The sequence below is a fragment of the Silurus meridionalis genome, chromosome 25, assembly GCF_014805685.1.
Source record: "Silurus meridionalis isolate SWU-2019-XX chromosome 25, ASM1480568v1, whole genome shotgun sequence".
In the NCBI taxonomy this organism is placed as follows: domain Eukaryota; kingdom Metazoa; phylum Chordata; class Actinopteri; order Siluriformes; family Siluridae; genus Silurus; species Silurus meridionalis.
Genome location: NC_060908.1, coordinates 15,700,874 through 15,718,292, shown reverse-complemented (window position 1 = coordinate 15,718,292; position 17,419 = coordinate 15,700,874). Strand labels below are relative to the sequence as shown.

Below are 17,419 nucleotides of genomic sequence, written 5' to 3'. Positions count from 1 at the left end.
ACAGACTGAATAAAGTTTTTTGTTTTTCACTGTATAGTGTAAGAGTGATGTAGGTCTTCTGATGTACCTTCTGATATTCGGATGATTCATGTAACTTAAATATCATCATGTGTCCTTCATCAACAAACACTGTTTAAGATCTCATCACCATCTGATAATAAACACAGACAGATCTTGTCTTGTCTGATTGAACTTCAAAGTATTGTTGATGCTTGTTAATTCTTTGCGATCATGTGAGCCTGTATATAAGCTCCTAAAAAACATTGCACGCACAGTGAGAGCTTACGGTAAGCATCTTCACCTTCCTCTTCCTACTTATGGGATGTGGTTTATATCATTCAATATTCTTTATTTAATGTTAAAAACATTTTTTTTTAAATTATTATTTTAAATCTGAATTTTATTTGCATTGAAAATTGTTTTAATTGTAGCAGGTTCTCCAGGTTAGGCTTGTTCCTTCATCTCCTACGTTTTCCTGGAAATAGAAATGATTTATAGTAAACTAAATGATAGTAATCTGGTGTAAAATCTGCTTCTAACATTGTCACACATTGTTGATTAAAACAAAAATTAAGACGGATGAAAAAACCCCACTTGAGCTGTGCCAGGGTGTGGCTGATGGATGAGAATATTCATACGTATGAGTAAAAATGATTTTATTAATAAAGAATACATTTTATAATACAAGACCAATATTTATACAGTTACATATGACAGTATATTGTGTATTATATCAAAACTTAATACAACTTTCTAATTATTTTAGCCAAAACTACATAAGTAGTAATTTTACCCACCAGGAACAAGAAGAAAACAAATGTCTGAGATTTCCCGGCTGTTCTGCCAAATCTTACACAAGCTTCTGTGAATAAATCAAGATAATTGATTTATTTACAGTTTATTAAAAAAAAATCGGATTGTTTTATTCTGTTCAATCTGATTATTTTAGTGGGTTTTTTTATTACTGATCTTTTGAACACTGAAAATGGATTTGAACTGTAATTTATATATAAAAATCTGCTTGAATGGTTTACATGAGGTGCCTTAGGCTGGTTTTACACTCAAGCATTTATCTGTGAACAATAAATAATAACCTCAGCAATGAGAGAACTACAATATATGAACATTCTGTGTTGAGAACGAGGACGGGTTACTTTGAGTCTTGTTCCTCACAAGGTTCCTTCCTCATACCTTCTCGGGGAGTTTTTTTATGCCACTGCCACCGCTGGCTTGTTCATTAGATATAAACATATAGGGACATTCAAAATGTATATTTAGCATTTATGTATTTATGTAAAGCTGCTTTGGGACAGTGTCTACTGTAAAAAGTATTTAATCCAATCCAAATACAATTTGGGTTCCAGTGTGAAATGGTCTTTTTTGTAAAAACCTCGTCCACTTTACTACTTTTACAAATGAGCCCTCAAATAATGAAGAAATTCAGCAGGAGTTTTCACCCGCCGTCATGGTTTTGTAAGTTGCTCTGGATCTGCTAAAGTTATTCTGCTAAACTCTAATTAATCTCTACCTCATTCTTTACTTTCACTTTACCTGTGCTTCTGTCATTTTCAAACATATCTGTAGATAGTTTTACGTCTGGTTTCGTTGTGACTGTAGTGATTTATCTTGATTTTGATCATGACGTAGAGGCAGAATGTCTTCATCTAGTGTCCATAGTCTGTCTTAAAGTTGGTGTTCCAGTTCATCCAAAAGATCAGTTTGTTTAAGGTCAGTGCTCTGTGTTGTTTCACACAAACGTCTGGAATTTGGGAAAGTAAGAGTGGAGAAAAAGAAGAACCACAAGAGAAGATCAATGGCAACGATTACACAGGTATTAAAAGTGGGAGAAGTTATTTAATCACACATGAACAAGTCAGTTGATGATTGTATCTATTTTTTCAGGACCCCTCGCTGAATGATGGCATTGAGTCAAAGTCAGTGCAGAAAATTCATCATGACAATGCAGGTTATTCATTTCAAAACCTGTATCTTTGTTGCGTTGCCAGAAATCCTGAAGGTAGGTGGTTTGGACACATTAAAACAATTAAATCAGTGAAACTATCTGTATATGTCTTTATCTGTATATGTCTTTCTGATTGTATGGATCCCTGGCTATAGAGTTGTAACAAGTGTAGAAAATGTATCATGATATATGAGGTTACTGATAAATAGTAGGTTCCAAAGAATAACTCATGGTGAAGCAACAGTGGAGGTGGGACTGTATTCTGTAAAATAGATCACTGTAAAAAAAAAAGTAATTGCACTTAGATTTAATATGATATTGAAGAATTATATGATGATATGAAGAATTATGAAAGTTCCACTGAATGGGGGTCACTGACTGTACAAAGTGGAAGTGACATAGTTTATTTAAATCCAGACTAAACAGGAGACTTTCTTGGTTTAGACCCAACATCTAGAAAATTGCCAGATCAGCGTGCAACTATTTAAGAACTATTTAACATCTCTGTCACACAAGTTTGTCAATGATGTATATGACTGTGTTTGTGTATTTTTCTCACATAGATGATTTTGGTGAAGACTATGGGAATAAAAATGGCACTGGCTCAATATCTAAATCGCACCATGACCTCGGACATGTAAGTACAGTATTACTGATGCAGATGTAACACTGTAGTGCTCAATATGTGAGTGGTGCATAAGTCGTTTTCAGTAAATATTCAACAGATAAGGGTTCACACATACCCACCTCTTTTGCTGTGTCATGGTCACGGTTATACTCCTCAGTATGTGTATGTTGTCTGTGTCTTGACAACAGACTCCACCATCTATATCACATTCTATTCATCACCTTTGTAGGTTAAAGGAATCACTAAAAGCGAAACAGACCCAAATATGTAGGCCAGCAGCAACACATATTTTAGAATCCTTATGTTTTACCAGCACTTTGAAATATGTAATGTTACGTATCTCAAACTGGCTGCCAGTCTGTACTCAGTGTCTTAGATTCTCAGATGATATACTTCTGAAAATACATTTGCAGTGAGTAATGTTTATCTCAGTGTTCTCAGGATAGATGTTTGGAATGCTAATGCCAAGCATTACTGATATAGTCAACATACGCATTGTGGGGGCAAAGACAATTAAATATTAAAACCTCTCCAATAAACAAACCAAACAAAAGGTGGACAAACAGTTGGAACCTAGAATGGGTGGGAGATTTCTTTCCTCAAGTAGTCAATTAAATCTGCCAGTACCCATTGGCGATCATCTGCCAGTCCATCATTAAATAAAAGAGAGCCATGCTTAACTGATGGAGTAGTTCATCAATGTGAGATACGGGGTATGCATCGAATTTAGACACCACGTTGACTTTCCTCAAGTCCTCACAAACATAAACTAGTCCATCAGCCTTGGGCACACTGCTGCTCCAATTACTGTGGGACTCCTTGATTACACCCAGGTCAAGGATATTCTTGAGTTTATTCTGAACCACATATTTTGCATTCAGTTATTGCAAAATATTGCAAGCTGAAATAAACTGTTTGATCAGCCCATCTATCTGTGGATAGTAAACACCGGTGCAAATGAACTTAATCCACAATAACTTGTACCACTGCAAAGAATGCATGAGGAAGGCAGTCGGGATCACTTTTAGGAATCCCCCCCTGACCTCCTGCAGCCCATTCTAAAGGCCTGACTAGGTCCATACCCAGTATTTTTACCACCATGCCCCTGATTCAAGTATGAGGGCACAATGACATCATCATTAATGAATGAGTGCTTTATCATACCACAAATGTATCAGGAGTGTTGTTTGTGCTTTTTTGGTTTGTCTCTTGTTTGGTTTCAGTGTCCTGAATTAATATGATATTCACTTCACCGGTCATAAAGTTATAATATCATAATCTTGTGCCTGGTCGGCGTATAGCACTGATTGTGAGTGAGTTTGACAAGGGCCAATTTGTGACGTCTAGACGACTGGGTCAGAGCGTCTACAAAACTGCAACTCTCGCTAATATGTCCCAAGTTTTAGTGGCGTGAGGGTGAGAACGACCCTCCGTCTTTATTTAATGCTGTTGAACTTGAAATAATAATGAATAATGACGCTCCAGTGGAATCATGTGAATATCCAGGTGTCCTGTAAGTCAGGTTCTGATGGACAAAGGTCTGGTTAGAAACCCGAGTCCCTCAAGGCCTGATATATATATATATATATATATATATATATATATATATATATATATATATATATATATATACTCTCTTGTATACACACTGACATGTGGTACATTCCTGCTCAATTGCAGAAGACCTGAGATGATCCAGGGGTTAAACTGCATTTCATTTAAGTGTACAGGGCAAGAAAAAAGTAAAAACTATTAATTGAAAGTGTATTTTGATTAGAATGAGTTTTTTTAATTACCACGTGTTCATGCAATAAAACTGTAAATGTGTAAATGTTTTGTACATGTCTCCAGCCCACAGCAGGACCTGAACTATTTGAACCACAATTTGTTGAATACTGTGATGGGAACAGGAAAACCGAGGAATACCGGTAACATACCTGCTTTTTACACATCGCCACCTTGTGGTTAAACATATGAAGTTAAAATAAAGACTCAATGATATTATTTAAGCCTGTATAACTTATGTGAAGTAAAAAAATAACGTACCTTAAGGTGAGAGGAATCACTGTACTACATCAGAAAAAGAGCATATGACTTATTTCACTGTTTATTTCCTTCAGTCGTTATTATTGCATTGAAAAGTATTGGACCACAAACAACTTTATTGTAGCATATTTATATAAATACATTGTGTACATGATTGTCTAATTTTTTTTACACTTCAGGTTTTTCTGCCCTCATGCTGGTCAGTTTAAGTGCAATTTGACCAGCATTGTGTTTGAGATGAAAGATAAAGGTGAGGTCCTGTACAGAACAGTGAACTGGGATGATAAACTCCTCAAGAATTTACCCAAAATGGAGCCTGCAGGACTTTTGTATAATATTGAGTGTCCTGAAGATTCTATCCGTCGTCTGCATCTCCCACACTGTGAGATCGGTAGGTTGATTTCTAACTGTTATTTACAAATTAAGGATCATATAATATCCTGGTTAATGGTGTCTGCCAAATGCCATAAATATAAATGTAATGGTTTGAGGAAGAACCACATTTAACTGGAGTCCACTGAAGTCCATATCGTGTCTCTACTGAGGAGTTTATCATGATGATTTTTAATATTTTTATTTGTAATTTACTCTTATTGTTTGTTTAATACTTTCCTGTGGTTTATATGTTACAGGTAAAGACAGGGATAAACTGACTGTTGCACATGTGACTGGTGATAATACGGAGATCATGAAGCCTCTGACTGTAACAAACTCACATGTGGCCGTAAACATTCAAAGTCTCTCCGGGTTTGGTTTAACAGTGCCATTTAAAGGATCTTCAGTCAAAGCCCAAGTTCTTCTGTTCTATAAAAAACACACAGAGCAGACAAACAAACTGCACATCCACCTGCTACCAGCAAATATATCAGTTAGAGATGTAATGTGCACTTTTATCACTTTTATTATAAATATTACTTTTGAATTGAAAAATCAGAATGTTTGATTTTGGCTTTTTCTTGCCGTTTTTTTAGGTGCAGAAAGAACATGAAAGCTACACATACATTGAGACAGTCTCCAATTGTGAGTTGCTAAATGGTAAAAAATACAGATTATCCTGTAAATCTACTGACCGTGAATACCAACCCAATCCAGAGGTATTGTGTCACTTATTCCTTTATACAAAGAGCTCATCAGGAACATTTTGGCCAAGTATGATTGATCTGTGAAGTCTGGAATAATCTCTTAATCACTTGGTGTTTTAGATTGTGAAGTTTATACGTGACTATGGCTCCAACTTTCACCCTTCATTTGAGGTGATCTTATATAACAATGACACTAAAGTGGAAGTAACTCTTTTCAGTCAAAAAGGAAAGGAGGTGTGGTCATCACCGAACATCTTCCTTCCACGTAAGTCATTTGTTCAGTTTCTGCTCTGCTCACTTTTATCATGCTCTGTTAAAGTGAGACTCAAGATTCATGCATCCTAACAGTGACAGTTAATGGCGAATTTTAGGTGATACATGGAAAAAAAATGATAAATGAATTTTGCACGTTTACATTGACTTCATATTTAAATAAACTTTTATTAAATAAATCTGATCTGGTTCTTTTGTCTGGTCTTTTCAGGTACAGGTAAAGGTAAGACTGCCTGACTATCTTGCTCCTGAAACTCTTACTCTTACTGCATTCACCTCACTGCATTCTTACCCCATTCACCTTACTGCATTCTTACCCCATTCACCTCACTGCATTCTTACCCCATTCACCTCACTGCATTCTTACCCCATTCACCTTACTGCATTCTTACCCCATTCACCTTACTGCATTCTTACCCCATTCGCCTCACTGCATTCTTACCCCATTCGCCTCACTGCATTCTTACCCCATTCACCTTACTGCATTCTTACCCCATTCACCTTACTGCATTCTTACCCCATTCACCTTACTGCATTCTTACCCCATTCGCCTCACTGCATTCTTACCCCATTCGCCTCACTGCATTCTTACCCCATTCACCTCACTGCATTCTTACCCCATTCGCCTTACTGCATTCTTACCCCATTCATCTTACTGCATTCTTACCCCATTCACCTCACTGCATTCTTACCCCATTCGCCTTACTGCATTCTTACCCCATTCACCTCACTGCATTCTTACCCCATTCGCCTCACTGCATTCTTACCCCATTCGCCTCACTGCATTCTTACCCCATAAGCTTGTAAGGTGCTTTTTGAACATCCCATTCAATATTTATGCCTATTTGCTGGTATAATAACCTCCACGATTATGGGAAGATGTTCCACTTGATTTTGTAGGATGTTTCTGGAAAGTCATGTACTGATGGTGAGGAGGCCTGAAGTGCAGAGTTAAAAATTCATACCAAAGGTTTTCAATAGGGTTGAGGTCAGAGCTCTATAGCAGCCCATTCAAGATCTTCATAACGTTGACTTTCCCAATACTTCATTGTATTGAAATACCGAAATTCTGCATATATTGAGTCCACTCTAGTCTATATAGTGTCTCTACTGAGGAGTTTATCTTGATGATTTTTAAATATTTCCATTTGTAATTTACTGTCACTGTTGGTTTAATACTTTCCTGGTGGTTTACAGATTTGAGATACTCTTTGACTCTGTGGTTAATAAACTCACATTGAGCCTTTTGAATGTAAATGTTAAGGAGGTCTGGACACAGTGTGAGGTTTTAATACACGTTCATAATTGTTACAATGAGAGCAGAAACATCCGAATCTAATGGTATTAATGGGTTGGGAGGGCAAAGCAAAAATTGTTCAATTATTATAAGCCAATCAGATGTACAGTTAGCCGATTGAGATAGCTGCTGAGTGTGGGAAGGTGTATTCACTAGTGGTCATGTTTGAAGGTCTCAGAAATTAGAGATGCATCTCTAACCAGCAACTGTGACAGTTATGGCAGGTAATACAATTGAAGTGGAACATCTGTACTTATTAGTGAATGATGAATAAATGATGTAGACCTGTCTTCAGGAACTGGAGCTCTGGGTGTATGATGTTGATTGTTGTTGTTTTCTTGTCATATCAGGTACAGAGAGAAACTCACTCAGTTTGCCCACAACAGGTAAGATGGACTGAAAAAGTTTTATCTCCTATGTATTTTATTTTTTACCAAAAACATTTCTATTAAACTCTATATATAGAACTTATTAGAACATATTTCTATAAAATCCTTCTAAAAATATCATTTCTCTATAGATTTGATCTGTAGTTTCTGTTTATGTTGATTGAACATTTCAAATAATTGAAGTATCTTCCACATTTTAGGATTCGAATGTTTTGCGGATAAACACAGAGAGCAGCTCATTCAGAGAGTTTCTACAGTAATGGAGATAGCAGACGGTCTCAAAAGCAAAAACATGATTAGTCCCGAAATGTACAATAAAATTCACGTAGAACCATTGCGGATAAACCAAATGAGACTCCTGTACGAAGTTCTCGAATCTGGAGGAGGAGCTGTGAAAGCTGAATTCTACAAAATCCTCAAAGAGAAACATCCTGCTTTAGTGGATGATCTGGAGGCTGGATCAAGCCAGGCTTAGTGGACCATGCACACCTCTGCAAAGGCACACTACATTATATTACACAGCTTTTTATTCTTAATTGTGAAATTCTACAGGATTGTATTGTTAGATTTCTTTCTCTGATTTAAAAAAAAAGGTTTATTCTGTAGTGTGTTGATTATAGAAGAAACATCTCACACTGTTGCACACTTCCTGCTTGAGGCATTGGAGAGAGCTGAAGACACCCAATGACACTTAATTTCAAGTACAAAGTATATATATATATATATATATATATATATATATATATATATATATATATATATATATATATATATATATATATATATATATATATATATATATATATATATATATATATATATCACAATCAAATACATATATCCAAAAGAATGATTGCCTCAGACATCAGCACTTGGTTTCCTCTGTTTTTCCCTAAAATATTGCTGAGGGTTTCGCCTCCTGTCCTTACGAAACATTATTTTATATAATTTGTCTTCCTACTGTTTCACTTCGTTTTGCTTTTTTAATTCACGTTCTATTAATATCCTGTTCTGGGATCATCTGACCCTTACTTGAACCCTCAACCTTCTGATCAGTAACCCAGAGCCTTAACCACTGAGCTAGAAAAGAAAAACTGATTAGAACGGATGGTAAAAATGGACCAAAAAAATGAGCCATTGGGATTCTTGTGAATTAAATAACAATGTTTTCATATATGTGTGTGATTAATTGGGGTTTAGAGTCTGTAGTGTGTTCCCTTTAGCTTTATTTTGTATTTCTAACAGAATCATTAATACACTTGTAGAATCTCTAGTGATTTTATGATGTGCATAATCCTTATAAGAATCATTGAATGATTGCATTTTTTTTTGCATTGCTTTATTGAAATCTTCAAAGCCAATATTTATTGTCAGCTTAAAATGGATGCATTTGTATCATCTTTGCTTTAAATGGAGAGTTTGTAATCGTTATCTCTTTTCTTTTACTCTCCTTTTTATCATGGATTTGTCTTTTAATGAAAGCTTTAAGCCTTTGTTCATGAACGGAAAATAAATGGTGATCAATAACTAAAGATTGGCGGTTTAGTGTTTTGAAAAAAATGTATCTCAAAAACATTCGTGTTGTGACTGAATCTTCAGATGTATTGGTAGGAGAATGCTGAGGATGGAGACACCAAGAAGGAGGAAAAGGAGAGACCAAGGAGGAGGTTTATGGATGTGGGGAAAGAAGACATGCGGGTAGTTGGTGTAAAAGAAGCAGATGTAGAGGACAGAGGGGTATGGAGACGGACGATCCGCTGTGGCGCCCCCTATTGGGAGAAGCCGAAAGACGAAGAAGAGTCTTTAGAAGTAAAAATTACTTCAGGACAATGGACAATTGCCCCTGAGACCACCATAGGGCACTGTCACTCACAAGATTTTGGAATCTTTCTTTGCATGTCTGTCTCATTTCCTTCCATTCCCTTGTAATTAGTAATGTATTTTGGGGAAATATTTAATAGTTACTACAAAATATATAATCTTATTAAATGTAAATAATATTTGCGGCTCGTTTCTGGTACTTCATTTTAATGCCCGAGACTTTGTAGCAGGTATCGATGGGTATAATGAAGAGATGTTTACATGGTCTTATAGTGCATCTGCAATATATATGATGTTGTAATGTGTGAGACTGAGATCAGCTGAATATGCACTGATTAGATATTACTTTAAAACCACCTGCCTAATATTGTGTAGTTCCCCCTTGTGCCGCTTTGACCCATCGAGACCTCAACTCCTATGTTGTCTAAAGGTGTGCTGTGCAATCACAGACTTTTTCTCAGCACATCTCACAGATTCTCTTTTGAATTTGGTGGCCGAGTCAATGCCATTGTTATGTTACTTTAAGTATTCCTTAACAATCTGTTGTAGGATGGATGTCCAAGGTAAATTATCATGAAGAAAGAGACCACCGCATCTAAAAAACATTACACGCAATATCATATTTACAACAACTGTCACTACGACATTACAAATATTTCATATTTCTACATCTTAGCAGTTGAGGGTTGAAAGCCTTGCTCAGGGAAGACCCAGCAGTGACAGCTTGGTTCTTCTAGGATTTAAACTCAACCTTCCAATCAGAACATCTCATCCACTGACCATCCACTTGGGATAATGCTAGCAGATTAGACATTCCAGAAAATTGCATGTCAAGTAATGACACTTGGGTTGCACAGCGTCTTTACATTCTTGTGGGCGTTTACCTGCGTAGAGGTTAAAAAAAAAGACTCTGGAAATGAAAGCAGACTTTGTTGAACTGCTTCTCTGGTATTTCCTGAACAACAGCAAAGCGTAAGGTAGGAATCATCCGTTCTGCTGCTCAAGCAAATGTGCTTTTCATTTTCAGAATTTAATCATTGTGTGATTCATAAGTCTGAACTTTTTTTTTTTGTTTGTTTTACCTCCAAGCCTGCGGTTTCGTGATGGTGCTCGTAAAAGTTAGAGTTGGTTTGCAGAAAAGCTCCATTGCATTTGCAGCAGGAACGTTGAATTTTATATTGCACCGAATTTGATGGTTTTATCTGGTGTGTTCTTTGGGTAGGTAACAGCTGAAAAAATGTAAAAACAACAAATAAATACAATAAATACCTTTCTGTGATATTTTTTGAGAAAAAAACGACATCATTATTGACAAAAACAAGCCATATAACTGGACTGAAAAACACATTTTCAGTATTTTTAGACAGCAGTGGACTTCTGGTGCAACCAATATACGACTTAAGGATCAGACTAAAGGAATAATCAGCGTAACATACTGGATTGTGTTCGAGTCGCTCTGTTTTTTCTTCCAACACCGTGCTTTAGTGTGTGTTTTTGTAAATGAAGCTATAGCGAAAGCAGTTCTACAGTGTCTGTAATTGATGTTTCAGGAATTTTGGAGATATGGAAACTGGGTCTCAGGTTAAACATGCAGTTCTGTAGCATTGTGTCTAATGTATTTTGAGATCCTTACGCCAGGTAGATATCTCTGTAATTCTATTTCAAGTTACCAGGAATTGTTGTGTTCCTGTGGGCCACTACTTGTAGTGACTTTATTACAAATGAATAAGCAATAAAAAATGTTTGTTGTGTAATGTTCGTAATGTTGAAAGAAATTAGCTTTATAACATAAACAGCTCATGTGATTGTATTAGAAAAGGTTTTAACTGTTTAAATAATTAATAATCTTTGTCACGATTAGGTTATGAACCAGACACTGAACATCACAGGACCATATCATGTGTCTGTTAGTGCTCCTGATGTATGTTTATGCTATTAGCACTTGTGTATGTAACCACACTGTTCACACTGATTGGTGAGTTTAATTTCATAACTGGTTTGGCTTTTGGTAAAGACCACGTTCTTTTGTTCTTAGTCACTGTTCTGTAGGTTTTGCATACATAATGTTTTTGCACCCACTTCCCTTCTATTACATGACATTTATTATATGAGGGTTTTACATGCTTGATGCCTTGAAGGTAACATTAATATTGTCTTTTTACTTCACTGGGTGATTCCATCTGCTTCATGTTGCGTTACAATTTTGGTGTAAAATCATACTGTCTTCCTCATTCCTTAATCCTGCTTGACCTGTTATTGTTTTTTAGTTTCCTCTGGTTTGATTGTTCTGGGGTTTTTTTCCTGGTTGTGACGTCTGTACAACATGACACTAAAATATTTTGTATATGAAATGTGTTTTACTTTTGCATTGTAGATCTGAAAAAGAGGTGGAATAAAAAACATTGGAAAAATGGCCGTCACTCAACCCAGTTACAGATCTGGTAAGATTTTTGGATCATGGTTTTTCCAATTTAAATCAATTCTTCCTTACTAAGACCTGCTTCTGTACAGTAAATCATAACGAGACAAGCTTTTGTTCCTGGATAACTCATTCACAAACCTAAATATTCTGGGTCTTTTCTGGGGTCTTGTTCTCTGGATCTCACACTGCAAGTGAATAGAACAACTGAATAAGCTACTTAATGTAGTCACTGCATCTAAAATGAAATCAGAAATGATATAAAGTGGTGTCAAAAAGTTCTGAGACTCGCTCTGTTTACAAGAAAGTACTTTTTTTTATCTATGTTTACACACCACCACGTTTAAAAAAGCGTTCTTCTGGGATATGTCCAGGAATCTTCTCCTCAAAATGTGTCAAGCATCTTCTGCGATTTGCACTGAATCTCTGCAATCGTGTCAAAATTGCAAGGTGGATCTTCATCTTTGGGAAGACTGTGAAGTCCAAAGTAGCCAAATCAGGCGAGTAGGGTGGGTGTGAAAGTGAGATCATGTGGATTGTTGTTTCACTATCATCATACATAAGCTGCAGAATGGTTTCGATATTTTCATGGGTTGAGCTCGTTGAAGGTCTTACTGATCTCTCGTCATCATCCAGCGATGTTCTTTTGCTCTTTAGGGCCACTCAAAACAACTCAAATGTTGCAGCATCGTCACATCAAACATCTCTGTAGCAGATTTGTCGTTTCACGCAGAATTCCATGTTTGCTCGTTTGTTCTGATTCGCTGTCTGTAACGAAATCGCAGACGTGGTAACGCACGTGATCAGATCAGCACCAGTTCCCTCCATTACTCTCTAAACCTTTTGATACCATCTTGTAATGCCGTTTCTGATCATTTTTTGCTTGAGAGCGTGTCTGTGAAATAAACATATAATCTTTCATGGAAGATAACATGCTTCTATTTGTTGTAGTATTGAACCGCCCTCAACCAGAGCTGAGCATTTTGCTTGTGGGAAGTAAGAAATCAGGGAAAACTTCAGCAGGCATCACCATATTGGGCGGTGACACATTAGATATCGATGGAACTGCTAAGTGGGAAAAGAGACAAGGAACTGTGGCAGGGAAGAAGATCACTGTGGTCGAAGCTCCGGGATGGCATCCTGATAGTCCTGTCGAAGAGAGCGCCAAAGTTCTTAAACAAGCGATTGTCCTCAGTGTGCCCATGTGTCCTGCAGGACCTCATGCAGTACTTCTGGTTGTACGTTTGGACCTTATTTTTACAGATATTGATCAACACATATTAGAAGGGCATCTGAATCTTTTGGGTGACAAAGTCTGGAGTCACACCATAGTTCTGTTCACCTTTGGAGACTCGCTTGGTGACAGAACCATTGAACAATACATTAATTCTGAAGGGAAATCTCTTAAACAGCTGGTGGAGAAATGTGGCAACAGGTATCACGTTTTCATGAATGCGAATAGGAATCTTACGCAGAATACAGAGCTTCTGGAGAAGATCAAGAGCATGCTAAAATCGAACGGTGGTCACCGTTTCGAAGTTGACCCCAGGATCTTGCGAGACGTGGAAGCAAGTGGAAGAGCAGAAGACCAGAGATCAATTCAGAGAAGACAGAAAGTGTGGATGCGGAGAGCAGACATCAGAAAACGCATGCGTGAGTCAATAAATGAATGAAAATAAGCATTCAGTTTACAGTCTAATCTTTTTTAAAAATAAATGATCACATCATCTTGTTTGTGTTCGACAGATCTAACACACCATCATCCGGAGGTGTTTATGTTGCTGGTGGGCGACAGGAATGCTGGAAAAAGTTCAGCCGGAAACATCATCCTAAACAGAGACGCGTTTAATATGAGCCGAGCTGTGGAGTGTGTGATGAGAGAGGGAAATACAGCAAATACAAAATTCACTGTGGTAGAAGCTCCAGGATGGAGGCCTGATAGACATGTAGACGAGAGCACTGAGTTACTCAAACAGGAGCTTATTCGTGGGGTGTCCATGTGCCGTCCAGGTCCACATGCTGTTCTGGTGGTAGTACGTGGAGACAAGACATTCGCAGAGAAGGACAGAAGTATATTAACAGGATACATGAAACTTCTTGGTGACAAAGTGTGGAGTCACACTATAGTTCTGTTCACCTTTGGAGAGTCTCTAAGAGACACAACTATAGAGAGACACATTGAGAGTGAGGGAGAGGATCTACAGTGGCTGGTTGAGAAATGTGGAAACAGATATCATGGTTTTAACCTTCAAAAGTCGGACAATGTCCAGGTGAAAGAGCTACTAGAGAAGATAGAGGAGATGATTGCAGAAAACCAAGGCTGCCATTTGGAAATGGATAGGAAGATCTTACAAGAAAATGAAGACCGTAGGACACAAGAGTTAGAGAGATCAATGGAGAGAATGATGAAGGTCTTCAAGCACAAAGAAGACATTAAATCACAAAAGTGTAAGTCATATTGTGCATTCAGTGTCCTGTATTTCAGATAGGAATTGTTCCAATGAGATCAAAGAGTTTGAGGTTGATGACCAGATTGTTTTTGTCCTGCAGATGGCCAACACCATTTCCAGGAGCTGAGGGTTGTAGTACTAGGCTTCAAGAATTCTGGGAAAAGTTCGACAGGAAACACAATCTTTGGGAATAGTTATTCTGAGTTCAACATTCAACATGAAAAGTGTGTCACGATTGAAGGAGATGTTTTAAGCAAGAAAGTCACTGTAGTCAAAGCTCCAGGATGGTTGCATGAACAACCGGTGGAGGAGAGTACAGAAGCTCTTAGAATAGAGATTTTCCGGAGTCTGCTCTTGTGTCCTCCTGGTCCACATGCCGTATTGTTGGTGGTAAATGTGGACAGGACGTTCACCTCGAACGATGCAGAAATATTAACAGGATACATGAATCGGCTTGGGGACAGAATCTGGAGATACACAATAGTTCTGTTCACCTTTGGAGACTACCTGGGAGACACCACTATTGAGAGACACATCGAAAGTGAAGGAGTTGCTCTGCAGTGGCTGGTTGATAAATGTGGAAACAGGTATCATGTTTTTAACAACTTGAAGGCAAATGATAACTTTCAGGTTACTGAGCTGTTTGAGAAGATGGAGGAGATGCTCTTAGAAAACCACTGCTGTCATTTTGAAAGTAAACGAATAATGTTGGAAGTAGCCGAAGAGAGGATGGGAGTAGAGAGCAGGAGCAGAATCTTACAACAGCTCAGTCAAGGAAAGGAGTGTAAACAAACGTGTAAGTGGTCCTGCAAATGCAATCAGCCTTCTGTTTTCAGTACAGCAACTTTTTTAACGTTCGAATGATGAATCTCTTTTTTTCCTCACAAAGACACAAAATTAGTACAAGAATGGAGAAGCAGGACAGAAGAAGAAAAGGTGCAATTGAAGTGCTTGAAAGAGGAGTCGATCAGCTTCCAAAAACATGTCGGTAGGTAGACTGACTACCAAACCTGTCTGTCCATCCGTCCGTCCAGACCTTTTGTATGTAGCCCCTTGAACTATTGTTTTCATGCTGGAAAGAAATTGGCTACGGTCCCTTAGCTCCAGTTAAATAAAATGTTAAAACTACAGCATACAAATACTTTCTGCACAATTATGTGCTTTACAGGATGGCAAAGAACCGAATATGAGTCTTATTGTTTGGTTTAAGTGTGTAAGTCTGTAGCAAAGCCATGCAGAGCTCTCTTCAATACCACCCCCCATTGTAAAGACCATAACTGCTAAACATGGAGCACAACACTTTTCCCTACACTGATTTGAACCAGCAGGTTGGACGTTCTCTCTATGATCCTCATGCCTCGTGCATCTGAATTGCAGTTGGACTTGGATCAGAGTTTCTATTCTTTGATTTCTTTGGGGGTCAGCAGCTTAGTCAGAGTGTGTTTAAAGGCAGGGGAAGGAATAGATGCTATTGGAAAAGCCTCAGTATCATTAGAGACTGGAGTCAAAATCTTACTGACTCCTAGACTCAGGTGGCACTAGTCAGCTTCAGTCTCTAAAGTTTCCTACACGTTTACTTTGTCAGTCTGGGTTTCGTCTGGCTTTTTCACACTTCATTAAAGCATGCTAGAAGATGGCTTCTAAATGTAAATTACCCATCGGGTTGTGAAAGTGTGTTCATGTGATGTATCCCGTGCTCGAGGTAAGTACGCGTATTCCTGCCTGGCTACTGGGTTCTAAACTCTGAGTCTACTGATACATGGGGACTTTTTTTACATTGTTACATTGAGTCTCCTTTTTTTGTAGATACAGAAGTAACCACACTTACATCAGATGAAATAGGTAAGACCTTGTCCACATTTTCCATTACCACAATACCATTATCATCATAACGTCAGATCAAACCATCGTACCTCAGGGACCGTTTGTATCCATATAATAATAATTCAACTCTGTTTTACTGTAAAAGAAATGAATGATTTGTGATGTAATTAGTGTGAACACCATATTGTGTGAACGCTCATTCTCACGATGTCTATAGTGTTGAAAAAGTGTTGCGTTTTAGGTGCTGCCTTTGTGGATCAACACCGAGAAGCTCTCATTCAGAATGTCTCTTCAGTAATGGAGCTTGTAGACCGTCTGCAAAGCAAGAAGATGATAACGAAGGAAATGTACAACAGCATCAATGTGGTGAAGATCAGTCAAGAGCAAATGAGAGTCTTGTACACGCATCTCGACTCAGGAGGAAGAAAAGTCAAGGGCGCGTTCTATGAAATCCTAAAAGATAAAATGCAATACTTAGTCCAGGAGCTGGAGTCTGGATCAGTTTAGGATCAACGAGTGCAAGTGCATCATTTCATAATCAGACTTGATCACAACAAGCACATTCAATTGTCTGTTTATTTTTTCTTTTCTTTTATTGCCTTAAATATATTGAAAATAATTTTTTTTTGCTTTTGTTTGTAAAAATGTTCCAATTTCAAATAAATTTTATTGCAAATGCCTGTTTGATTAATGTTTTTTTTTCCACCTATAATAACATAAAAATCTTTATTTACAGAAAACTTTAGAGAATTTTTCAAACCTTGTATGGTTTGGTGTGTCGTATCCTCACACTCTCTCTGTATTTTATATATGTTGACTCCCTTTCAGGTTTTTATATTCCTGTACTTCAGTCCACCATTTCCTAGAGTTTGTTCCATCATCACCTGAGGGGTTATTTAGGGGGTCCTCATAAGACTTTTACCCAAATATATACCCAAATTTGGTCAGAATGTTTGTTGGACTTTTCTTCACCAATATGCCACATTTCACACCTTTTTTTACTGTATGGCTCTACACACATACATTTACATTGTGTCTTACATTACTGAACTCGCTAAGTGTACTGTACAAAAAACAATAGGCTCAGATCTCAGCTGTGGAGGATTATAGACCAAAACTAAGTGCACCCTGTTAGTCTTGACCCCCGAAACACATTTTGCAGAAAAGGTTATACAATGTGGTGTCCTTCACCACCAGGGGGTGCTAAAACACCTTTAATATTAACAT

General features: G+C 37.6%; 2 protein-coding genes across 12 annotated transcripts; both read left to right on the top strand.

Annotated features, from left to right (window-relative positions):
- The first annotated feature begins 287 nt into the window (after positions 1-287).
- On the top strand, positions 288-8,388 carry LOC124379244 (NACHT, LRR and PYD domains-containing protein 1b allele 2-like). 2 transcript variants are annotated; one of them, XM_046839476.1, is made up of 11 exons: positions 288-1,831; positions 1,903-2,017; positions 2,527-2,600; positions 4,443-4,519; positions 4,817-5,028; positions 5,270-5,514; positions 5,609-5,731; positions 5,840-5,984; positions 6,204-6,215; positions 7,640-7,675; positions 7,879-8,388. In XM_046839476.1, the coding sequence occupies exons 1-11, from the start codon at positions 1,814-1,816 to the stop codon at positions 8,151-8,153; spliced, it is 1,332 nt and encodes a 443-aa protein (XP_046695432.1). In that variant the 5' UTR covers positions 288-1,813; the 3' UTR covers positions 8,154-8,388. The 2 variants fall into 2 exon arrangements, with proteins under 2 accessions (XP_046695432.1, XP_046695434.1); XM_046839478.1 differs by lacking the exon at positions 6,204-6,215 and having other exon boundaries at positions 5,840-5,987; positions 7,637-7,675.
- A 2,033-nt stretch (positions 8,389-10,421) lies between these two features.
- Positions 10,422-16,846, top strand: LOC124379226 (GTPase IMAP family member 8-like). 10 transcript variants are annotated; one of them, XM_046839432.1, is made up of 10 exons: positions 10,483-10,717; positions 11,361-11,474; positions 11,874-11,940; positions 12,293-12,418; positions 12,870-13,571; positions 13,665-14,366; positions 14,469-15,164; positions 15,258-15,356; positions 16,175-16,210; positions 16,434-16,846. In XM_046839432.1, exons 3-10 carry the CDS (start codon positions 11,910-11,912, stop codon positions 16,697-16,699), a joined length of 2,658 nt encoding a protein of 885 aa, XP_046695388.1. In that variant the 5' UTR covers positions 10,483-10,717; positions 11,361-11,474; positions 11,874-11,909; the 3' UTR covers positions 16,700-16,846. The 10 variants fall into 10 exon arrangements, with proteins under 10 accessions (XP_046695395.1, XP_046695391.1, XP_046695386.1 ...); XM_046839435.1 differs by lacking the exons at positions 10,483-10,717; positions 11,361-11,474 and adding an exon at positions 10,426-10,476; XM_046839430.1 differs by adding an exon at positions 10,434-10,476 and having other exon boundaries at positions 10,589-11,940.
- Positions 16,847-17,419: the final 573 nt, after the last annotated feature.